Source organism: Fringilla coelebs (genome assembly GCF_963513975.1).
Source record: "Fringilla coelebs genome assembly, chromosome: 13".
NCBI lineage: Eukaryota > Metazoa > Chordata > Aves > Passeriformes > Fringillidae > Fringilla > Fringilla coelebs.
The window spans coordinates 6,725,122-6,747,434 of NC_140039.1; the positions used below are offsets into that span (position 1 = coordinate 6,725,122).

General features: G+C 62.4%; 3 protein-coding genes across 5 annotated transcripts in view; 2 read left to right on the forward strand and 1 right to left on the reverse strand.

Moving 5' to 3' along the window:
• Positions 1 to 16,611, forward strand: part of CACNA2D2 (calcium voltage-gated channel auxiliary subunit alpha2delta 2) — a 210,763-nt gene extending 194,152 nt beyond the window's left edge. For 2 of the 3 annotated variants that reach the window (XM_084214700.1, XM_084214702.1), the window contains 25 exons: positions 477 to 566; positions 892 to 960; positions 1,418 to 1,492; positions 1,973 to 2,047; positions 2,213 to 2,284; positions 2,555 to 2,626; positions 2,799 to 2,860; positions 4,461 to 4,537; positions 5,692 to 5,712; positions 7,993 to 8,053; positions 10,339 to 10,436; positions 10,635 to 10,725; positions 10,857 to 10,919; positions 11,023 to 11,126; positions 11,212 to 11,310; positions 11,401 to 11,495; positions 11,742 to 11,789; positions 12,158 to 12,229; positions 12,375 to 12,527; positions 12,645 to 12,697; positions 12,803 to 12,858; positions 12,944 to 13,067; positions 13,612 to 13,721; positions 13,921 to 14,009; positions 14,586 to 16,611. In XM_084214700.1, coding sequence (XP_084070826.1) covers positions 477 to 566; positions 892 to 960; positions 1,418 to 1,492; positions 1,973 to 2,047; positions 2,213 to 2,284; positions 2,555 to 2,626; positions 2,799 to 2,860; positions 4,461 to 4,537; positions 5,692 to 5,712; positions 7,993 to 8,053; positions 10,339 to 10,436; positions 10,635 to 10,725; positions 10,857 to 10,919; positions 11,023 to 11,126; positions 11,212 to 11,310; positions 11,401 to 11,495; positions 11,742 to 11,789; positions 12,158 to 12,229; positions 12,375 to 12,527; positions 12,645 to 12,697; positions 12,803 to 12,858; positions 12,944 to 13,067; positions 13,612 to 13,721; positions 13,921 to 14,009; positions 14,586 to 14,714 — 2,058 coding nt within the window. In that variant the 3' untranslated portion in view covers positions 14,715 to 16,611. The remainder of the gene's footprint in view (positions 1 to 476; positions 567 to 891; positions 961 to 1,417; positions 1,493 to 1,972; positions 2,048 to 2,212; positions 2,285 to 2,554; positions 2,627 to 2,798; positions 2,861 to 4,460; positions 4,538 to 5,691; positions 5,713 to 7,992; positions 8,054 to 10,338; positions 10,437 to 10,634; positions 10,726 to 10,856; positions 10,920 to 11,022; positions 11,127 to 11,211; positions 11,311 to 11,400; positions 11,496 to 11,741; positions 11,790 to 12,157; positions 12,230 to 12,374; positions 12,528 to 12,644; positions 12,698 to 12,802; positions 12,859 to 12,943; positions 13,068 to 13,611; positions 13,722 to 13,920; positions 14,010 to 14,585) is intronic. The other variant, XM_084214701.1, reaches the window with a different exon arrangement.
• A 744-nt stretch (positions 16,612 to 17,355) lies between these two features.
• On the forward strand, positions 17,356 to 20,284 carry TMEM115 (transmembrane protein 115). Its single transcript, XM_084214405.1, has 2 exons — positions 17,356 to 18,309; positions 19,028 to 20,284. Exons 1-2 carry the CDS (start codon positions 17,456 to 17,458, stop codon positions 19,230 to 19,232), a joined length of 1,059 nt encoding a protein of 352 aa, XP_084070531.1. The 5' UTR covers positions 17,356 to 17,455; the 3' UTR covers positions 19,233 to 20,284.
• Positions 20,285 to 21,112: 828 nt separating this feature from the next.
• On the reverse strand, positions 21,113 to 22,189 carry CYB561D2 (cytochrome b561 family member D2; the record flags this gene model as incomplete). Its single annotated transcript, XM_084214241.1, has 3 exons — positions 21,113 to 21,771; positions 21,934 to 21,971; positions 22,063 to 22,189. The coding sequence occupies 3 exons, from the start codon at positions 22,187 to 22,189 to the stop codon at positions 21,268 to 21,270; spliced, it is 669 nt and encodes a 222-aa protein (XP_084070367.1). The 3' UTR covers positions 21,113 to 21,267.
• Positions 22,190 to 22,313: the final 124 nt, after the last annotated feature.

Consider the following 22,313-nt stretch of genomic DNA (forward strand, 5'->3'; position numbering starts at 1 on the left):
TTTTCTGCCCCCTTCCTTTACGGGATGTGCACGAGGTGCCGTGAGGGCAGGTGATGAGGGCAGGGCAGGGCTGGCATTGTGGCATGGGGGCTCCCTCCCCGCCCAGAGATCTTCCTTGGCAAAGGGAAACCTGCCCCAGGAGAAGATGGCAGCCAGGGCAACAGTAGTGACGTGGTCAAGGCATGATGGAGCAATCCCAGCCCCGGGAATGGCTGGGGGGCTCTGGCTGGTGCTGCCTGGGGAGCCCCTGCCCTGCCTGTGCATGGTCAATGGTGAGCAGCACCATTAATGGGCCTGTAGGGGTCCCAGCTGGAGCCAGTGCCCCCAGGTTTAGGGGCTGCCAAGCCTTCTCCCCAAGCTCAGCCTCACCCCATTAACGTTCCTGGGGTGTGCTTAGGGACAAGAGTGTCACCAGGCTGGAGCAAGGAGACATCTAGTTCCCATGTTGTCCTTTCCCGTGTTCCGTGTCCCTACAGGAGTACCTGGATGTGCTGGGCAGACCCATGGTCCTGGCTGGGAACCGAGCCAAGCAGGTCCAGTGGACCAATGTCTACCAGGATGCCCTGGTAAGGGCCCCCCAGCCCTGGGGTGCAGGGAGGGACCCCCAGCCCCAGGGTCCCACATAGCCCCAGGTGCAGGTGGGGATCCCCCCCCCAGGTCCCATACATGGGGATGTGGCTGGGGGCTCCAGCCCCAGGGTGCAGCTGGGACACTGACCCTGGGGTCCCACAGAACTCCAGGGTGCAGCTGGATGGGGACACCCACCCAGGGTCCTGCACAGGACAGGCCCCATCTCCCCTGTCAGGGGAGTAACCCCCCTCAGCTGCCCACCCCCAGCCCTGGGTCCTGAGGCAGTGAGGGGCCATGGGACATCATTCTGTGCTTGTGCAGGGGCTGGGCCTGGTGGTGACAGGAACGCTGCCAGTGTTCAACTTGACAGAGGACAGCAGTGACAGGAAGGTAGGAGACTCGGCTGCCCTGGCTGCACTGGGAGTGCTGGTGTAGGGCCACTGGTGTGGGGCCACTGTGGGGTGGGGAAGGTGCCCTGGTGATGTGTGTGTGGCTGCAGGGGGGACACTGGCATCCCTGGGGTGCTGCCTGCTCTGCACCACCTCTCTGCAGTGACACCAGGGGTGACTGCCATCCCTGGGACCCAAAATTACCTTGGCTAGCTCTCACAGTTCAGTTGGGACAGCTGACAGCTGTGAGTCCCTGTGGGTGCAGTGTCCCATGGGGGCTCCTGGGGGACTGGTGCATCCCACCCTATGCCCCTGCAGTATCCAAATCTGACCCACATGTCCCCAGAAGGAACGAGGTCCATCCTGCTGATTCCCTGTCCCCGGACTGGGAACAGCAGGGGGGTGGAGGCAGGTGACAGCCCTGGTCCCACTCACCTCCATCCTGCATTTCCTTCCAGAACCAGCTCATCCTGGGTGTGATGGGGATCGATGTGGCTCTCAATGACATCAAGAGGCTGACGCCGCGTTACAACGTGCGTGGGGACCCCTTCCCCTCTGCCCCTGCCCTGCACTGCCTGATCCTGGTGGGGATTCCCTCTGATGGGAGCCCCAAGCTGTGTCCCAGCACTCCAGAGCGCCTCCAGCAGCACTGGCATCTAGCAGGAGCCCTGGGTGCAGGCAGGGACTGGGACAGGCAGGAGAGCAAGGATCAAAGCTGTGTGATGCTCTGGGACTCAGTGCAGAGCCAAAACCCATATAGGGTCAGCAGGGAATAAACCCTACAGGCCTGGGGAAAGGAGCAGTGGGAAAAATCCAGAGCCAAACTCTCACCCCAGGAGTGAGTGGCTGATTGCATTGTCCTGAGAATAGAAATAAATGGATAGAATGGGCTGAGCCCTGGGAATGACACGGGGCGAGCTCTGCCTGCAGAGATGAGGGTGGTGGCACCAGCAGAGTGTGTCATGCCACAGAGCCACCTGGTCAGCCTCACCCCTCCTCCTGTCCTCCTGCAGCTGGGGGCCAATGGCTACGTCTTCGCCATCGACCTGAACGGCTACGTCCTGCTGCACCCCAACCTGCAGCCCCAGGTGAGCAGGGGCCCGAAGGGGCAGCAGCCATGGGGATTAGCCAGGCCCTGGGGGCTTTCCAGGGTCCTTAGGACTTAATTGTGGGGTTTGTGATGAGTTAGTCTGGACTCAGCAGTGGCTGCAGGAGCCCTGAGCCCTTCCCTGACTCTCCCTTTCTTCCTGCAGATCATCAATTTCCGTGAGCCAGTGACGCTGGACTTCCTGGATGCTGAGCTGGAGGATGAAAACAAGGAGGAGGTGAGCAGACCAGGGGCAGCTTCTGGGGCACAGGCTGCCCCCCTCACCTGCAGTTGCAAAGGGCACTCAGCCACTCCAACCTGCCCTGCAGAGAGTCTCATCCTCAGGGTCCTGGCACAGCTCCCGTGGAGCCACAGTGGGGACAGGAGTTGGGTCACTGTCCCCTGGGTGCCATGAACCTCCCCAGGCTGCTCACCCTGCACCCCATGGGTGCCTACAGGTGCACAGCCAGGCTCTGTGGCCTTCAATTGCCTCCTCTGTGTCCCACAGATCCGGAGAAGCATGATTGATGGGAACGATGGGCAGAGGTTCATCAAGACCCTCATCAAGTCCCTGGATGAGGTAACTGCAGGGGAAGGGGGTCACAGCTGGAACTGTCACTGTGCTGAGCACCCAGAACCAGCAGTGGGGATGAGGGGCTGTGTCTGGCACCGGGCTGGGAGCCAGGGCCCTGTGGCACTGTGCCAGCAGAGTCCTGGCAGTCCCAGGCATGACTGGCTGCTCTGGCCCACAGCAATACATCGACGAGGTGTTCCGGACCTACACGTGGGCTCCCATCAAAAGCACCAACTACAGGTGAGTGTCACAGCCAGTGCACCCAGACTGCCCTGCCCTGGCTGGATCCACACCAGCACAGGCCTGGGGGCTTGTGCCTGCAGCTCCCAAAGTCCCCAAGGCCACCAGGGATGTGTCCCATGGGCTGTGAGGTTGCAAATGCACTGCCACGTTATTGCACACAGGCAGTGATGTGCTGGAGGGCACTCCTGAAAGGGCTGCCTGCCAGTCTGAGGCACTGCAGAGCTCGGACACAGCCCCCGGGACTCCAGACAGGCTGCAGGGCTGGCATGCAAGGGGCCAGACAAGTGACACCTCTGCCACCCCCTGTCTGCCCAGCCAGGGGCTTATGCAGGTCCCTGCCTGCTCTAGGGTGGGTGACAGTGACATGTGCCCACCCTGCAGTACAGGCAGTGTCTTTAGAGCCAGAGGAGGGCAAAGTTCGGCATTTACCATCCAGTTTGCACCAGTTTGGACCAGCAGATGTGTAAGAAACACCCTGACATCGTCATTTCTCAACTCTCACTGCCTTCATCCTGGGAGAAGCCATGTGAGCCCCTGTTGCCCAATGTGCTCTCCTCCTCCTCCTCCTCCTCACCACCCAGCTCTGGATGGGCTGGCAAGGGTCACAGCCACTCCCCACTGCTCTGCAGCAGGGATATTTCCTGGGTTTCCCGGGGATGCCAACAGCACAGGGTGCCACCAACACTGAAGATAAAAATGCCACCACCCTTTTCCTGACACTGTGGTTTGGGGTGCCAGCAGCTCTGCTGTGCTGGCTGCAATGCCCAGACTGTGCCCCTGCTGCCAGTGCAGACAGGGTTATCTGAAGGGGTGCTTAGGGAGGAAGCCCAGATCCCAGTGGCTCTGGTGCAGGTGTTACATCCGATGAGAGTCAGGAATGTGGTCCTTGCTCACTTATTCCTGACCACGCCTGGCACAAACAATGTCACCAAAGGCCAATGGCCATGGCAGCTGGCACCAGGGAGTGCAGTTCCCTCTGGCAGTGTGTCCTGTGGGTTAAGCAGCCTCAGCACCACCTCCTGCTATCTCCTTTCCCACCCTGTCCCACACCCTGCATGCCAGATTCCTGACTGGCAGATCACTCTCCTTCCTGACTTACCTGGCTCCTGGTGCCTGTATAAGGGTTGTCATCAGTTTCCCCAGTCTTTGTCCCTTCTTTCATGGGCTGTGTGTCTTAGTGCCTCCCTCACAGGGATGTCGTGTTCCTCTTCCACATGCATCTCCCTTGGTTCCTGGGCTGGCACATCCTGTCCATCTCAGCCCTGGCTAGGCAGATGTGCCAACTTCTGTGCCCATGTGTGCCCCCAGCACAGCCCTGGGTGCTCTGGGGATGACCCTGGGTGCTCTGGGGATGACCCTGGATACCCCAGGATGACCCTGGGTGCTCTGGGGATGACTCTGGATGCCTCAGGACAGCGCTGGCTGCCGTTCCTGGAGAGCAGGATGCAGCAGGCTGTGCAGGAGGCCAGTGGGGTTGCTGCCTGCCATCGCCTGGGTCAAGGTGCTGCCAGCAGGTGCCAGGCTGGATTGGGAGCTGGCCAAGGATTCTGGGTGGGTATAAAGCCTTACACCAGGTGTCTGCTCTCCCTCTCCACAGCCTGGGGCTGGTTCTGCCTCCCTACAGTACCTACTACATCCAGGCCAACCTCAGCGACCAGATCCTGCAAGTGAAGTGTAAGTAGCCCTGGCTCTCCCTGCCGCCCTCTCACACTCCCCCTCACCCCACGGCAGCCCGTGGCTGTCGGGGGGAGAAACACAATCCAAGGGCTTGGGAAAGGTCATAGGGATCACTGTGAGAGGCAAAATAACTAAAGCTAAGAGAGGCGTGAGTCGAGGCGAGCGCACAGATGGAAAGCGAGCTGCCTGCCTGGGGTGCCCCGGGGGCCGGGGTTCGGTCCGAATGCAGCCCCGGGGCTGCAGGCAGGCGCAGGCAGGGAGGTGCTGCCTGTTCGCCTCCCGGGGACGAGGGATGGCGCTGTGGCAGCCACATCGTTTGTGAGCCTGGGGAAGTTTGCATGGATCTCTTTAGTTTCCTTTGGTTTATTACGATACTTTGGTTTCCGTTTAAGCCATTTATTCTTTTTATGAGTTTGGTTTCGGTTGGTTTCGATTTTTGTTTGGAATTAATCTGTGTACGTGTGTGTTAGCCTGGCCCCCCTTTCTCTCTCTTTCTCTTTCCCCTGACCCCGAGCCTTTTCCCCACCTCAGGTCCACGCTGCTCCCAGGGACCCTCTCCCCCATGGGAGAACTGGACCCTTCCCCTCTCCCCTCCGGTTCCCCCCGTTTCTCCCTGTCGGCCGCCCCGGTGGCCCGACCCCAGCCCCTGCCACCCCTCCATCCATGGGCAGGAGCCCTGTGTCCCTGTGGGGACAAGGCCAGGCTGTCCCCATCCCCGGGAGGGGGGATCCCCCCGTCCTCCCCAGCTCTGCCCACCGTGCCGTGCATGCCCCCTGACTCAGTGAGGACATTTTGATATCAAGACTGTTGCAACTGTTTGCTACTGATTCTCATTTTCCTTTGGAGTATTGAATATATATCTATATATTTCTCTAGTTATATCTTTGCATTTTTTTTGTTCTTATTTCACCGTGGCCTTTTATTTTCCTTTTGTTACTGGGTTTTTCTTATGTTTTCTTTTCTTCATGTCGTTTTTTGCAAGAGGTTTCCTTTTGGTATGATTATAGTACACAATATTTTTATTCAAACGTCGATTGAATAAAATATTGTTTGTGCCCCCCTTCCCCCTTTCCACCCAACCCCTTTTTTTTTTGTTTGTTGTTTTTTGTTTGTTGTTTTTCTTGCTTTCTCTCTATGGTGGATTCACACAGTACCAAACATCAAAATGAAGGGCAAGTATTTTCAGTCTCAGACCACTCACCTTCACCACCCCGTCCCCTGCCCCGTGTCCAGTCCCCCCAGCCCCCTGCTTGCCCATCTCCCTGCCCGTTTGCCACGCCGAACCTGCAAACCGCCACCAACTCGCCCTTCCTCCCTTCTCCTTCTCCTCTTCCTCCTCCTCTCCTCCAGTTCCCCCTTTATTTGAAAGCAACATGTCTTGTTCTGTTCATGAGAGCTTTGTCACGAAAATCCCACTCCCTCCCTGCGCATCACTCCCAAACCTGGTTCGATACCGTTCAAGAGCCGATCTTGTATGAAACTGCCCTTTCAACCCACAAGGATTTTGTAGCTAGTTGGATGCCCTGCTCTTCCTCCCCAACGCTGCCCCTTCTTGCTCCTCTTCTCCCGCTCGTCTCCTCCAACTCCTTCTCCCCTTCTCCTGGCTCCTTTGCTTCCTCCTCCCCAAGACAACTCAACCTGAAAGGGATAGGGCTGTGCAGGGAGAGGGGGGCTGTGGGGTGGGTGCCCAAAGGTGGCAGGGATGGAGGACACGTTGGGGGCCTAATCCATCAGCCTCTGGGACAGCCTTTTTGGGGAAAGTCTACAAGCAGGAATGCTCTGCAGAGAAGGGATGGGACCACCTGGGGCAGAGCCTCCCAGCTGCACAGGTGACAGCGAGCCTGGCCACAAGGGCACATGGGATGGCTGAGCCCAGGGGTGTCACACTGCCTGTCCCCACAGCTGCTCGGTGGCCGTCCCCCCTGCCCTGGGGACCAGCATGGCATGGTATAGCGTCCTGTACCACTGAAGGTACAGTGTCCTGGTGCCATCTGTGCCCCTGGGAGCAGCCAAGTTTGAGCCCAAAGTCCCACCGAGGCAGGCCGAGGTGCCAGAGTCGGTCTCCCCCTGCAGTGGAGCAGGACATCACCCAAGGGACACAGGATTTGGCCCACATTCCCTCAATGCCAGAGGGGCCTCCTGACCCACAGCTCCCACACAGCCCCACAGTGGGCCAGGGGACACCTGGCACACACAGTCCCCATGGGACCTGCCACCACTCTCCATCTCACACAGCCCCAGCACACGGCACCCACCAGCAGCCTGCCCGGCGGCACCCCCGCAGGCAGGGAAACGGCTTGGGGAGGGCACTGCAGCACAGGAGGTGCCATGGGGGACAGGGCCAGGTGAGCAGGACAGTGGGGAGGTGGGAGTGTCACCCTCAGCCCTGTTCAATCAGCCTTGAGTTGCCTCCTCCCAGCGCCCCTGTGATGGCAATGCTGATGGACCAACTACGAGTGTTTGTACTCCTCCTCCTCTTCCTCTCATCGGCTTGTACCCAGCCCCTGCCTCCAGCCCTCAGAGAGCAACAGTCCAACCTCTGGCTGTGCCGTGCAATGCACTAGGAGCTGGCGGGAGGGCAAGGGGGTGGCGGTGCCCCTCGTGGTGGAGATGTTGTCCCAGGGGTGTCCCATAGCACCCCTCCATGCACCCTCTAACGCAGCTCGCCCCCGCGAGCTGAGCCCTGCATCCCGTCTCTGCTGCCGGGGGCAATCCCAGAGACACCCCAAAGCAACTGGGCTGCACCCCCTGTTCGGGCAGAGCACGCTGGCGGGCGAGCGCGGATCCCCGTCCCCATGGGGGTGCCACCGCCCCGGGGAGGGAGGGGGCACCGGTGCCCGGCAGCGGAGCCCGGCAGCGGAGCCCGTCAGCGCATTGCACGGCCCTGCAGCAGGGCGGGAGCCTCTGGTTGGACTGTCCTCGGCAAGGTTCCCCTCTGGCCATGTTGATGCCTGAAAACTCCCTTTATTTTTTTTCTCCCGACAACCGAGTTGTTCTGGTGATCCTCCTCCGGCCAGGAGCGCAGCATGTGGTTCCCTGCCCTCGCCCACCACCCCTCCCCCGAGAGAGAGACGTCCTCCCGCCCTCCCGAACATGCATATATATATATACATGTGCGCACATATATATATGTGTGTGTGTCTGTGTGTCCCTGCGTACCGGCCGCGCGTACGCACCGCGCGCCTTCAGCCCGCCACCGAGCAAATTCGAGCCGAGATGGGCAAACCTCTCCTGATTTGGCTTAACCTTCCTTCCCGTGCGGTGCCAGCAACAGCAGAACGGCCTTTTCCTTCCTCTCTTGTTACCAAGAGCAGCAAATGCCTTTTTTTTGTTTTCTATTTTTCTTGTTCCCTCCCCTCTCTCTCTCTCTCTCTCTGTCCGTCTCTCTCCCTCCTGGCCCCCGGCGCCCCCGTCCCCGCTCCCCGCCGGATAACCTTCCCTTTCTGTTGCAGATTTTGAATACCTGCTGCCCAACAGCTTTGAGTCGGAGGGACATGTGTTCATTGCTCCCAGGTAGCTTTGCGTGTGCGCTTGCCGAGGTGTGCATCCGCCCCGGCCCCGCTGCCGACCCCCCCATCGCCCCCATCCTCGCCTCATCGTGCCTTGTCCCCGCTCCCCGTGCCCTGTGGCTGTGTGTGTCGTGTGCCCGCTCGGCCGCGGGGCTGCCGCCGGGACCCCGGCCCCGCCGCGCCACCCGGTTGCATCCAGCACAGTATATATATATATATACACATATATATATGCACCCGGTGCAGCCCGACCTCTGCGCGTGCATATATAGGTATAGTTTCTGAAAATCCTGCCGAGCGAGGGGCCGCCGGCCGCATCATACAGTCGTGCTGGCTGCGGGGGGGAGGGAGAAGGAGAGGGAGGTTTCGGCCCAAATTTGGGATGCCCAGGGGGCTTGGGGACATGAGGAGAGCGTAGCGGCCCCCTGACGGACAGATGTGTCCCCTCCCCTGGGCCGTGCTGCCCAGTCTTGTCACCTAGCAGGGATGAAGGGCCATCCTTCAGTGGGCTGGGTGGAGAGCCCCATGGCTCCGCCAGCACCTCGCCCTTCCCGCCACTGTAGCGCAATCTCTGACCAGCCCTAATTAACATCACCAGCTGATCACCTATCTGCTCATAGGTCGTTATAGCAGCTAAACATCCTGTTAGGGGACGTTTTGGGGATTGCAGTGGGTTGAGGTACGCCGCACCGTCCCGGCCCACAGCAGCAGTCACTGGCAGCAGCTCTGGGTGATGCAGCCCGGGATGTACAGTCACTGCGCGGCGCTGCCTTTTTGGGGAGCTGAGTCCCCAGGCCCTCTGCTGGTTACCGGGAGTGAAGTCCAGGACACACGGGAGCCAAAGCAGAGCGTGAATGAGAAACAGGAACACAGTTATTGAAACTTGGCCGTAAGCACGCCGAGGGATGGATAGGGAGGGGATGCCCGAGGTCCCAGGAGTACGGCTGCACCCACAGTGCTGCTTAGGCTGCAGTGCCGGGCTCCGCGTCGGGTGTGGGGCTCTGCAGACGCTGGAGAGAACAGCGGGTGTGGAAGTCAGGGCGAGCCCTTCGTTATCCCCAGGGCGGCTCCTTGAGCACCCTCGGTGCGGTGGGCGCTGCCCGGCGCGGGCAGGGGCAGGGCGGGGCCGTGTGCCCAGGGCGACTGTATGATCTGCTGCCGGCGCTGCCGCGCCCATGGGCCTCCGGAAATTTTCAGAAACCGTATATCCCCCGTCCCCCGTGGGTGTGTGAGTACCTGTATCTGTGCGTGTCGGTGGAGGCATTTAGGTGGCTGTTCCCCCCCGAACAGGGGTTGGGGGGCCGAGCTGGGCAGGGTGCCTCACCTGTTTCAGCTGCCCTGTGGGCATGCTCCCTGCCACCGTTTGCTCCATTTGCCCTCTGAATGACAGAGTTTTTGCCAGTCAGGAGCTTGGTGGAGGGACTGTGAGTGGGGGAGCCCTGAGCACCCTGGCACTGTTCACAGCCACACTGCTGAGCACGGGAGGCTCTTGGCACACTGGCGTGGCACTAACCTGTGCCACCCAGTCAGAGTCTCGTGGTGACCAACAGGTTACAGCTGTCCCTGGCATCTGTGGGGCTGGGACTCTGTGCTCAGGGTGTTCCATACTGAAGCAGGGACATGGCACCCACCATACTGCCTGTCCCAGGAGTGTCTCAGGGCCAGTGATGTCCACGGGCAAGCGCCCATCTCCACCAGCTGGGGCTCAGCCAGCACCCAACCAGCTGTGCAAAAGGCTCAGGTACGGCCTTCAGTGCCTGCCTGGTGCTGCCAGTGCAGCTGTGGAGAATCCCAAGGCAAATCCCTGCTGGCACCCACTATGGAGCCCCAATCCCTGGGGTGCCCCAGGGGCAGGGCAGGGTGGGCACAGCCCTGCAGGTAAGTACGGTGTCAGAGCCACCCAGTCCCACCAGTCGCCCCAGCAGTATGGGGAGAGATGGACTCGGTGTTGTACCATTCTGGGCAAACCAGGATCCATCAAAGCTCGCCCTGGCAGAGGTGACGGCACCTCAGTGCCTGTGGAAGTGACAGACCTGGTGACTGGTGGGACACTTCTCTGGTGGCACTGCAGGCAGCAGGGGCTGGGTACCGGGCAGTCTGCAGAGATGCCCACAGCCAGTTCCCCTGGTGGGGTGACACTCCCAGGAGAGGTGGCACGTCACCACTCTTGTGTCCCTGTGAAGCCTGGGTGCTGGCAGCACAGCCAGCGCCTGCCCCGCCGTCCCCGGGGCAGAACTGACCTTACCTTTTCCATCCCAACGAACCACAAACCTTGTCCCCAAACCCCAGAGAGTATTGCAAAGACCTCGACCTGTCGGATAACAACACCGAATTCCTGGAAAACTTTATTGCCCTCATGGAAAAGGTGACCCCAGACTCCAAGCAGTGTGAGTAGCTGGGATGGCTGCTGGGGGGGCTGCTGGGGGGTTAGGGGTGGGTGGGGATTCAGGGGGAGATGGAGCAGGGGATAAACTGTGCTGGGGTTGGGGTCCCGGGAGCTGCTGCAGAGTGGGTGCTGGGACAGAGCTGGGGACATGGGTGGCCCACATGGGGTCAGCTCTCACCTCCTCCTCCTCCTCTCCAAGGCGACAACTTCCTCCTGCACAACCTGATCCTGGACACGGGTATCACACAGCAGCTGGTGGACCAAGTCTGGAAGGACCAGGACCTCAACACGTAGGTGGAGGGGAGATGGCCCAGGGTGGGCAGCACTGTCTTGGGACAGATGAGGATTGGAATGGGCTGCAGAGGCAGGGGCAGAGCAAAACCCCACTGATGGCTGGTGTATCTGGCCCCTCTCCTTGCAGGTACAGCCTCTTGGCTGTCTTCGCAGCCACCGACGGGGGCATCACCCGTGTCTTCCCTAACAAGTGAGTGTCTGCCCTGCACAGTGACATGTCTGCTCCTGCTGGGCAATCTCTGGTGGGACCAGAGATGGCAGTGACAGTCATGGCTGTGGCTTCTCCCTGCCAGGGCTGCAGATGACTGGGAGGAGGAACCGGAGCCCTTTAATGCCAGCTTCTACCGGAGGAGCCTGGACAACAAGGGCTACATCTTCAAGCCACCCTACCGAGATGGTGGGTGCCAGCTCAGGGTGACAGGGTGTGACCCAGGCTGCTGCTGGCTCCATGTGTCCCCTGATGTCACCCCTGCCTTCCACAGCTGGCTACCGGGGGCTGGACCTGGAGAACAACACCATCGGGATCCTGGTGAGCACCGCCGTGGAGCTCAGCATCGGGGGAAAGACTCTGAAGCCCGCAGGTAGGCAGGGAGCTGGGTGCTCTGGTGCCAGGCTGGGGTGTCCCTGCAGCCCCTCCAGGCTACAGCTCACCTGTCTCCCCACTGCCCCAGTGGTGGGGGTGAAGCTGGACCTGGAGGCCTGGGCTGAGAAGTTCAAAGTGCTGGCGAGCAACCGGACAGACCGAGACCAGCTGGGCACCCGCCGGGTATGTCCTGGGGCTGGCACAGCCAGGGAACAGAGGTGGAGACAGGGCAGGGAGGGAGCTCTGCTTGCTCAGGGGTGCTGCTGGCACATGGTGCTTGTGGTTGGAATGGGTTTGTTCCTCAGGGTTCCTGTCCCCAGCCTCTGGGGACACCACCCTGCATGTCCCCTTCTGGCTGGGAGGAGGACAGCTCTGGAGGGGGATGACCATCCTGCTAACCTGTTCCTCTGCCCTGCTTTTGGTTGACAGTGTGACCCCTCAAGCAGCTGTGAGATGGACTGTGAGGCCAACAACAAGGTGGGTGGTGAGCAGGGGTGGGGGCAGCTGGTGGGGGTCTGTGGAATGGCTGGGAGAGGTCCCTGTCCCCTGCTTACTCAGCCTGTGCATCCACCCTGTGCCCTGCTGCTTCCCAAGCTCAGCCAGACCCAGCCCACCTCACAGGGATGAAGGGTTGGGGGTTGCCCCATGGGCTGTGGACCCCCTGAGAGGGCTGTTAAACTCCCAGGGTGGGTGGTGTCTCCTGCTCCCTGCACCCAGCATGAGTGCTCCTGGCACTGAGATGCTTCTAAGGCTTGGGGACACCACGCTGCCCCCCTGCCTGACAGCCTGCCACCCTCCCCTGCTGGCCCTGCCTTGGGGTGGATGACACTGCCCTCCTTCCCCAGGACCTCATCTGTGTCCTCATCGATGATGGGGGCTTCCTGGTGCTGTCCAACCAGGAGGACCATTGGTACCAGGTGAGCGGTGCCCGCAGCTCTCCTGGGCGACGGTGCCAGTCAGGAGCTGAACCCTTGAGCTCGTGACACAGCCCCACTCGAGTCCCCTCCTGGGGAGTCCGTGCCAAGGTGGCATTTGGGTGCAGATTCGGTGTCCCCATTTCAGGTGGGCAAGTTCTTCAGCGAAGTGGATGCCAACCTGATGTCTGCCCTCTACAACAACTCCTTCTACGCCCGCAAGGAGTCCTACGACTTCCAGTCTGTCTGTGCCCCCGAGGCCCCCAGCAACACAGGCGCGGCGCCCCGCGGCGTCTTTGTGGTGAGCACCCACGGGGATGCTGCATTCCAGCTGGTCTGGGAGCTCAGGGACCCACGAGTGTGTCCCCAGTGCCCCTCGTGGGCACCTGCTGGCTCACTGCCCCCTCTTTACCCACAGCCCACCGTGGCCGACCTCCTGAGCCTCGCCTGGTGGACCTCGGCCGCAGCCTGGTGAGTCCTGCCATGTCCCCTCCCTGGGGCCATTCCCACTGGGGACGGACACTGGGGTGCCCTTGGGGCTGGGACACCTGACGTGGCCACGCTTTGCTTCCCCAGGTCCCTGTTCCAACAGTTCCTGTACAGCCTCACCTACAGCAGCTGGTTCCAGACGGGTCAGTGCTGGGGAGCTTTGAGCTGGGGGGGGGCAGGGCTGGGGGGGGCTGGTGGCCTTTGGCCCACGGAGCTGTGCTGGCACAGAGGAGGTGGTGGGGGACGGCATGGAGGCCAGGGAGACGAGCTGCATCATGAAGCAGACCCAGTACTACTTCAGCACCGTCAACGCCACCTACAACGCCATCATCGACTGCGGCAACTGCTCCAGGTGGGTCTGTCCCCCCTGTCCCACCCCTGGCAGGGCTGGGGACACCCCCGAGGCAGCCTGTGCCAAGGTGCCCGTGCAGCAGCCTGTGTGGGGGCAGTAGAAGATGCTGTGCAGCATTTAGGGGGACTGTGGTACCCGGGGGGAGGTTACAGGGAGGAACAGTGGTGGCCCTGTGGGCTGTGGGCGAGGGCGTCCCCAGGGATCCTCTGCAGGGAACCAAGCGCTGCAAGGCCACCAAGGCCATCAGTGCCAAGTGCCTGGGCAGCCCCTCTGCATGGGGATGGACAGGGAGGTGGAGATGAGGATCAGATGGAGGCCAGGCAGGGAATGGGGATAGGGACAAGGATGGGGACAAGGATGGGAATGCAGACAGGCATGAGGTCAGGGATAGGGATGAAGGTGGGGACAGGTATGGTGAGGATGACACGGACAGTGATGAAATTGGATCTGGGGAGATGCTGCTGGTTCAGCAGGGCTGACACTGGCAGCTGGGGGGACTGGGGCACAGGATAAGGGGGGGATCCCACTGCCTTTGCACCCCCAGGCTCTTCCATGCACAGAGACTGGCCAACACCAACCTGCTCTTCGTGGTGGCTGACAAGCCCCTCTGCAGCCAGTGTGAGTCTGTCAAGCTGCTGCAGGCAGAGGTAAGAGGTATCCTTTGGTGGCTCAGCTGCATCCCACGGGCATGTGGCAGCGAGATGGGGGCACGTGGGGTCTGTGGGACAGGCAGCAGGGCAAGGACCTGTGGGGTTTGGTGGGGGTGGAGGGAGCTGGCCCATGGCCAAAGGGGCTGGGGGTGCCCTATGAGCCCCCACTGCCCTGTTCCTGGTGTTTTCCTTGACCTGCCAAGCCCCCCCGAGGGACCCCAACCAGTGTGAGCTGGTGGACAGGCCCCGCTACCGGAAAGGCCCCCACATCTGCTTCGACTACAATGCAACAGTACGTGGGGCAGGGGGCAGAGCTGGGGCTGGCCCTGGGGAGGGCTGGGGGCAGTGGGTATCCCCCGGGGGGGGGGCAGAGCCATGGGGGTCCTGGTTTGGGCAGTGGGTTCCCCCTGAGCAGGAATGGAGCCATGGAGGGATCCCAGGGGAGCAGAGCTGAGGGGGAAATGGAAAGGTGAGTGTCCCCCTGGGGGAAGCAGAGCCATGGGGCGTCCTCCAGGGGGAACAGGGCCATGAGGGGATCATCCAAAGGGGTGGGGGGATCCCTCTGGTGGGGGTTTGGAGCCCAGGGAGGAAAGGGAGGAGGGCTCAGGAGCCCGGGGGTATTCCCTGGGGAGATGACAGCTCTGAGGGGTCCCTAGGAGAGCAGTGCCATGGGGTGCCCTCCTGGGGGAAAGTGCAGGGGGTCCCGGGGAGAGCAGCAGCAGGGCTGGCCCCGGGGCTGTGTGGTCGGGCAGGAGGCTCTCAGGGCTGCAGGGAGGTGGCAGAAGCCCCTGCCAGGGCAGCGGGTGCCCCTGGCGTGCCGAGGCACTGCTGGGGGTGCCCCACGGCCCCTCTCTCTTCACCCACCCAGGAAGATACCTCAGACTGCGGCCGAGGGGCTTCCTTCTCCCCCTCCCTGGGGGTCCTGCTCTCGCTGCAGCTGCTGCTCCTCTACTCCAGCACCAGCCGGCACCCACTGCCCCCGGCCGCCTGCCTTTAGCCCCCCGGCCGCCCCCGCCAGCTCTCTTTTCTTTCAACTTCCATCTCCATGCCCTTCCCCGGCCCGGTGGAGCGGGAGCGACGCCCCCTCCGCCGCCTCGGGGACCCCCCGGTGCCGCCCCGCTCCCCCCGCCGGCCGCAGCCAAAGAAGAGCCGGGGTGCGGGCAGGGGCTCCCGGCAGAGCGGGGACCGGGACGGGGCCCCGGCGTCGCGCCCTCCCGGCCACTCGGACTTGGAAAAGTGGCGTCGGTGTCCTCCGCCCGCGACCCTCCCCATCCACCTCGCCTATTTTTTTAGCCTGAAGATTTTAAAGCAGATCTTTCTACATCGAGTTTCCAACATTTTCACCTGGAGACCGGCGGGGTTTATTGTCAGCAACGAGGACACATGGGAAAACAAACAAAAAAAAAAAAAAAAAAGAGAAAAAAAAAGGGAAAAAATGGGGGGGAGAAGGAAAAAAAAAAAAAGAAAGAAAGAAAGGACTTGACTGTGCGGGTCAGTATCATTTGTTCTGGCGGTACCGGCCCCAGGGCGTGTGGGGCAGCTGCAATCCCTGCGGGCTCATCCCTGCGGGCTGGGGCTGGCAGCGGGCAGGGACAGGGACAGGGACAGTGGCCTTTGCCTGCGGCACGATGGAGCCCCGGCCCCTTCGCTGGGCTCAGCCGTCCTTGCGCACAGATACTGGCGTGAAAAGGAGGGGGGGGAAAAAAAAAGCATTTTGTTTCTTTTCCGTTCTGCAGATCACTGTGAATCCTGCCCGCTCAGCCCTGCCCCCCTCCAGCCCCGCCCGGCCCCCCCGCCCTGCCAAAGAACCCGCGCCGGGGCCGTGCTGCTCGTCCCGGGGACGTGCCCGTGTCCCGAGCGGGTCACGCCGTGCCGCGGGACGTGCCGCACGTCCTCGGGTGCCCCGCGGAGCGGGAGGTGCCACATGTCCCCAGAAGGGCCGTGCCTGGCCCGTGCCCGTCCCGGGGCAGCGGGGCCGTGCCGGGTGCGGGCAGGCCGCCCCGCAGCCGTGCCCGAGGGGCCGGGGCTCGCTCCGGGCTGTCATGGCCCCGGTCAGCCCGCCGGCTGCCGAGGGGGACAGCGGGGCTGCTCGGCCCTGGCACCCCGCAGAGCCCGCTGCACCCCACAAACCCAGCCCGGCAAGGGGCCGGGGCTGGAGGGACCCGGGGCGGGGTGACAGCTGTGACAGCGGGGTGACACACCCGCCCCTCCCCGCTGCTCCTGGCAGTGCCGGGGGTCCCTGGGCAGCCCTGGGGACCCTCACCCCCCCGGGGCACCCCGCTCAGAGCCACCCCATCAACCGGGTCCAGGGGAGCCCCCTCGGCACGGCCACCCCGGGGGGGCTGGGGAGGGCGCCAGGCGCTAATTAGTGCTGGGGTTAATTAATGGTCATTCTGCTTGTAGCTTTTTCAGTGTGTGTTTGGTTACTGTCTCTGGGAACCGTGTTTGAACAGATGGCTCTGTGTTACCGGGAGTGTGTGTACTTCTGTAGTCTAGTTAGGTGCTCTGCCAGAAAACCACCACTATACATACCTATAAATATATACATATATAGTCTATTTTAAGTTAAAAACCAATGAGACAAACGGGCGGCGTGGCCCCGGGCCCCCCGTCCCGCCGGGGTCACCTCCTGCCCTGTCCCCACCCGAAAGCTTCTCTCTGCTCATTCAAAGGCATTGGGTTTTTAATTGATTTATTTTAATTTATTTTTAATTTCTTTGGGTTCCTTTTTTTTTTTTTTTTTTTGTACAGAAGAGTTGGAAAACTAAAAAAAAAAAAAAAAAACAACAAAAAGACGATTTGTAAGATATCGTGCGTGTGACTCCTTGTAAAATATTTTCAAATGGTTTATTACAGAGACTCAGTTATTAAATAATGTTCATATTTTCACTTCACAGGCGGTGGCTGCGTCATTGCCCGGGGCCGTGGGCACGGCTGGGGGGGCACAGCACGGGGGGGCACAGGATATGGGGGGGCTCCCGCCAGGTGGGACACTGCCCTCACCCCTGCTGCGCTGGGGGACAGGGACAGGGACAGGGACCGCGCAGAGCCGCGGGCTCACAGAGGGGCTGGGCACAGCGGGGGCTCAGCCCCCCATCTCCCCGTGTCCCTGCAGGACCGTGTCACCCTTCCCACGCCACACTCCTGCCCGTGTCCCCGCACCCATGTGCCGCTGTTACAGGGGCTCAATGTCCCCTAGTGCCCTCCGTGTCCGGCCCGCCCGTGTCCACACCCCCATTTCCCGGGCTTTCTGCCCGCCCTGTACGCACCCCCATGACTGTCCTTCATGCCCCATAACCGTGTTCTGACACCCCTCTCCCCCCCGTCCCACCCTGTCCCCCCCACGCCCGTGCGGTTCGTTTGTCCCGTGTCCTCCCGTGTCGTGTCCCTGTCTCCGTGCCCGTGTTCCCCCGTGTCCCCCGGCCGTGTGTCCCGTGTCGCCCCGCGCTGCCAACGTGGCCGGACTACAAGTCCCGGCGTGCCCCGCGGCGCCCTGGCCCCGCCCCCACGGCAGTCCCGCCCATGCGCCCCCGTTCCGCGCATGCGCAGAGGCGCTGTTTGTCCGCGCCCGGCCTGGCCCAGCAGAGGGTCCGAGCGCGGCCTGCCCCGGGGCGGCGGCGGAGGGAGAGACCGGGGCCGGGGCCGGCCGGGGGCCGCGCGGGGCCCGGCGCGGGGAGGCGGGCGGGTGGGGCCGGGCAGCCCCCGCGGGGCCGCCCCGTCCCGCCCGCGGGGCCGAAGATGCGGCGGTACCTGCCGGTGGCCCGGCAGCACTTCCTGGCGGCGCTGGCCGGCACCAGCGTGGTGGTGAAGTCGCTGAGCGCCGCCGTGGTGCTGCTGTACCTGCTCTCCTTCGGGCTGGACACGGCCTACGGGCTGGGGGTGACGCCCGGCTACCTCCTGCCCCCCAACTTCTGGGTGTGGACGCTGCTGACGCACGGGCTGGTGGAGGAGCGCGCCTGGGGGCTGGCGGCCAGCCTGGCCACGCTGGGCACGGCCGGGCGGCTGCTGGAGCCCCTCTGGGGCGCGCTGGAGCTCCTCGTCTTCTTCGCCGTGGTGAACATCTCCGTGGGGCTCCTGGCCGCCCTCGCCTACTTCCTCACCTATGTGGCCTCCTTCCGCCTCCACTATCTGTTCGCCGTCCGCATCCACGGCGGCCTGGGCTTCCTCGGGGGGGTCTTGGTGGCCCTCAAGCAGACGATGGGGGACAGCACCGTACTGAAGGTGCCTCAGGTCAGAATGAAGGCTGTCCCCATGCTCCTGCTCCTTCTCCTGGCTCTGCTGCGGCTCGCTGCCCTCGTCGAGAGCAATGTACTCGCCTCGTACGGCTTCGGGCTCCTCTCCAGCTGGGTCTATCTCCGCTTCTACCAGCGGCACAGTAGAGGCCGCGGAGACATGAGCGACCATTTCGCCTTCGCCACTTTCTTCCCCGAGATCCTGCAGCCCGTGGTGGGTCTGGTGGCCAACCTGGTGCACAGCGTGCTGGTGAAGCTGCGGGTGTGCCGCAAGACCGTCAAGCGCTACGACGTGGGTGCCCCGTCCTCCATCACCATCAGCCTGCCGGGGACGGACCCCCAGGACGCCGAGAGGAGAAGGTACCCCCTGCCCTGCCCTGCCCTGCCCTGCCCTGCCCTGCCCTGGGGGATCGCGTTTAGGGACAGCGAGGGTAGGGTTTAAAATCCAGCTAAGGAGGAGGGGGGAGATTTAGGTGCTCAGGAGGGGTCTTCTCCATGTGGTCTGCCACGGAGGTGGTGAGGAGTATTTCAGGGAGCTGGTGGGACATTAGCCTGCTCTTCCAGATGTGGAGCAGCAATGGAAAGGCAGGGGAGATCCTGGGAAAGGGGCAGACAAGGTTAGGGGTCCCTGCAGAAGAAAGGAGGACAGCCTGGGACAGTGACAGCCCCTACTCACGGCAGCCTTCCACCAGTTCACCCTGGCCTAGGGGAGAGCAGTGAGTCAGCCCCACACCCCAGCCCTCCAGCGCAGCCAGCACTGGCCTTCCTGACTCCTGGCAGGAGGGTTTGGACAGGGTGCCGGCACTCCCTTTTCCCTGCCCTGCTTTATGCCTTTATTCCCCATTCCCGGAGCTGCCCTCATGCTGACAGCCTCCAGTTGCACTACGTAGCATGAAAACTCCGTGTGAGTAGTCTGGGAGCCGGAGTGGATTTCTATGGAGCAGGCGCTCCAGGTCTTCCCCAGCCCTGCTGAACCCACCCTTTCCTGCTGGGAGGAATTCAGGGACTGACTTGCACAGTGGCCCAGGGCAGAGCCGCTGACCCGGGGTTAACCTGCCCACGTGCCCTTGTCCTGCAGGCAGCTGGCCCTGAAGGCTTTGAACGAGCGGCTGAAGCGCGTGGAGGACCAATCAGCCTGGCCCAGCATGGAGGATGATGAGGAGGAGGCGGCAGCGGCAGCAAAGGCCGACAGCCCACTGCTGCCCGAGCCCGGCACGGCCGGGAAGAGCCCTGGCCAAGAGTCCAACCTCATCAGCTTCCAGGACGCCCCGGGCCAGCTGTGACCGGCCCCTCCCGCCCTGTCTCCGTGTGAGAGCTGCTAATCCCCCTCGCGTCCCCCACGGCCGGGGGCGGGGACTCCTCCCGCGGCACAGGCAGGGGGATACCTCATTCACACGCTTCGCTGCTGCTCGCGGCCAGCACCAGGCACCCGGGACAGTGACACTGCCACCACCGTGAGGACAGGGATTCCTGGAACCACTCCCTCAGCCGGGGCAGGCCGTGGAGTCGGTGCAGGCAGCGGGGGCTGTGCTGGGAGAGGGACACGGGGCTGATCCCTGCCCCAAGCCGCTGTGCTGGCCCTCGTGGGATCGAAGTCAGCTTCTCCTCTGTGCCAGGGCTTGGCCAGAGCACTCAACACTTATTTTCTCCTTTCTGAAAGTAGTTTTGTCCCTAACTGAGGCAATGGGAAGGCTGGTGGGTTTCTCTTCCGAAGGTCTTTCCCGTGGGGAGCTTCCCCCTGCCCCAGCAGGAGCTCTCCAGGGCCGGTGAGAAGTTTGTTGGGTAGGAGGGGACAGGACACTGGGCAGGAAGAGGCCACCCAGCCCCTCATGGTGGTGCTCCAGCACTGCCAGCTGCAGGCTTTCATGGTGGGGATTCTCTCCTCCTTCCTCTCCTGCCCCCTCCCCCTGTGAGGAGCTGCTGCCCTTGGCTGCTCCCCGGCTAATCCGTTTGCCAGATTACACTAGGAGCTGGAATTAATTTTACAGTGGGACTCTAGCTGCTTCCTCTGGCAGCAGGTTTTCTTTCCTGCAGGTAGAATATGGGCTCCCCCTTTCTTTTCCCTCCCTCTTTGTTGATGGAGTTTTTTTTCCTGGATGGAGAGGATGCTCCCTGAGACAGCCTCCACAGCTCCTGATCCAGTGGGCAATTCCCAGCCCTGGATGTGGATCAGCAGTGTCATGATTATTTTTTTAAAGGACCACACGAGAAGGTTTTGTCAAATGGGAAGAACACAGACCTTTGGGTATCAATAAAGAGTTCTTTGAAAGCGCTGGCTCCTGCAGCAGAGCATGGGCAGGGTGGGGGACCTGGCCCAGAGCAGCCCCTGGGGGCTCTTGTCAGGAGGTTGGGGAGGGGGTTTCTCTCCCAGGTGCTCCCAGCAGGGAGAGATGTTTGCCTGCACCCCAAAAGTCATCCCACCCAAGAAGTAAAGAGGGCTTGTTGCACTCTAGCTGCCTGAAATTTTTATTGAATAAAAGCTCTGGATACAGAGGAATTTTTCAGCCTGGGAGCCGCTCCCAGCTCTCCAGCCCTGCCGGGAGCAGGATGCGTGCTTGAAGGAAGGCTGTTGTGCCAGCGAGGAGGTTTCTTCCTGCCTTCCCAAGGGTTCATTGCCCAGGTCTCTGCTGGCTGTCCCCCCGTGCTCACACTGTTCCCTATGCCTTGCTGGCTGCATGTTCACAGCCCGGCTCAGTAATTTGCTCTGTAAACTGACCCCACCCCAGCAGGCCGAGCCCAGCCCACGGAGGAGGGGTTTGTGCGTGGCAGTGGGTGTCTAGACCCAGGGCCTTGGGGCAGAGCTGCCCGTGCCATGGGGACACACCTGCTGCTGTACCGTTGCTCGGGTGCCACCACCCTGCCCCAGCCCTGCCAGGGCTGAAGCCACAACCGTGCCCTGTGCTCTCCTGTCAAGCTGCCCCTGTGGCAGGAGAGGCAGCGTGGTGCCTGCTGCAGCCTCCCAGGAGAGAAGGGATTCCCCGCCCTCCTCACCAGGATGGCTCCTGCCCTGCCTGCTCCAAAGCAGCCCTGCGTGGGAAGGGAAAAGAAGCAGGAATCCTGAGTGAGCCCTCCATTTCCCAGCACTGAGCACCAAGCTGCCACAGGGACTGGCAGCTTTACCTGTGCCAGGGAACATCCCCGCCGAGGCAGGGGTGAGGTGTCACACACATCTGGAGCGGCTTCTCCCCAGGGACAAGACACTACGGACAATCCAGGACTAAGGAAAGACAAGTAGGTAGAAACCAAGTTCCAAGGAGACCCTGTGCGAGCAGGGGGGCTGCCAGCTCTCTCCGGGAAGTTCAGGTCAGCACCAAGCCCTCAGTGCTGGCTCCGCTTGCGGTACAGGTACGCGTTGCTCACCTGGTTCATGATAACCAGGCTGGTGATGATGGGACACAGCATGGCCAGGTACCAGGAGGCACCGGTCACTGTGGTGGTGAACCAGAGGGAGCACATGCCCAGCATCAGGCTGGCACAGCCCAGCAGGTAGCCCACCAGCCCTGAGGTTGCATGGTACAGCTTCAGCTTGGCCAGAGTCCAGTTCTTCATCAGCTTGGGGTAGAGCAGGAGCACGCCCCCGGCGCACTGCCCGCCGGCGTACAGCACGGCCAGCAGCCCCGTCAGCCCGTGCCAGGTGACAAAGTGGCCCTTGCCGTTCAAGTGCTTGTTGTAGGTAATGATTCCCAGCCCTAGGAGCGCGCAGAGCAGGGCGAGCAGCTGCAGGGCCCAGTGCACCCGCACTCGGACCTTGCGGGAGAAGGAGCGCAGCAGCGAGGTCTCCGGGGAGAAGATCAGCAGCGCTTCCGTCATCAGGAACGAGAACTGGAGGGCAGAGGGCAGCGGCATTGGCACCGGACAAACGCCCCTGCGCCGCGGCTCCCGGGGCTGGGCTCAGCCTCCCCTCACCCGGGGGCTCCCGGGGCTCGGTACCCATCACCCAGGGACTCACCGCAGCGGGGAGGTGACCGGGGCAGCGGCACTTACCGCGAGGGCCATGAGCAGCGGGTGCCAGGAGAAGAGACCTGGAAGGGAAGCGCAGGGTGAGGTGAGCTGAGGTGAGCCGAGACATCCGGCCCTCCCCGCGCCCCGGGCCCCGGCCCCGCCGGCACTCACTGGATCCGGGCCGCGCCAGCACGGCCACGGCGGCGGGGAATCCCAGCGCCACGAGGTGCGCGGCGGCGCCGGAGGCCACGCGCAGCGAGCGGTACAGGCGGGACTCGGTCTCGGCCGTCAGGGCCATGTTGGCCGGGCGGGCGGAACCGCCGCTGCCGACATGGCCTAGCCGCGGCGCGGGCTCCGATTGGCTGAGGTGGGCTGTCCGTCAGCGCTAGGGCCCGCCCCGGCGCGCTGCGCCGCTCTGAGTG

Coding starts and splice junctions, on each gene's coding strand:
- TMEM115 (XM_084214405.1), top strand. CDS start 17,456: ATGCGGCGGTACCTGCCGGTGGCCCGGCAGCACTTCCTGGCGGCGCTG. Junction 18,310..19,027: donor CAGGACGCCGAGAGGAGAAG/GTACCCCCTGCC, acceptor CTTGTCCTGCAG/GCAGCTGGCCCTGAAGGCTT.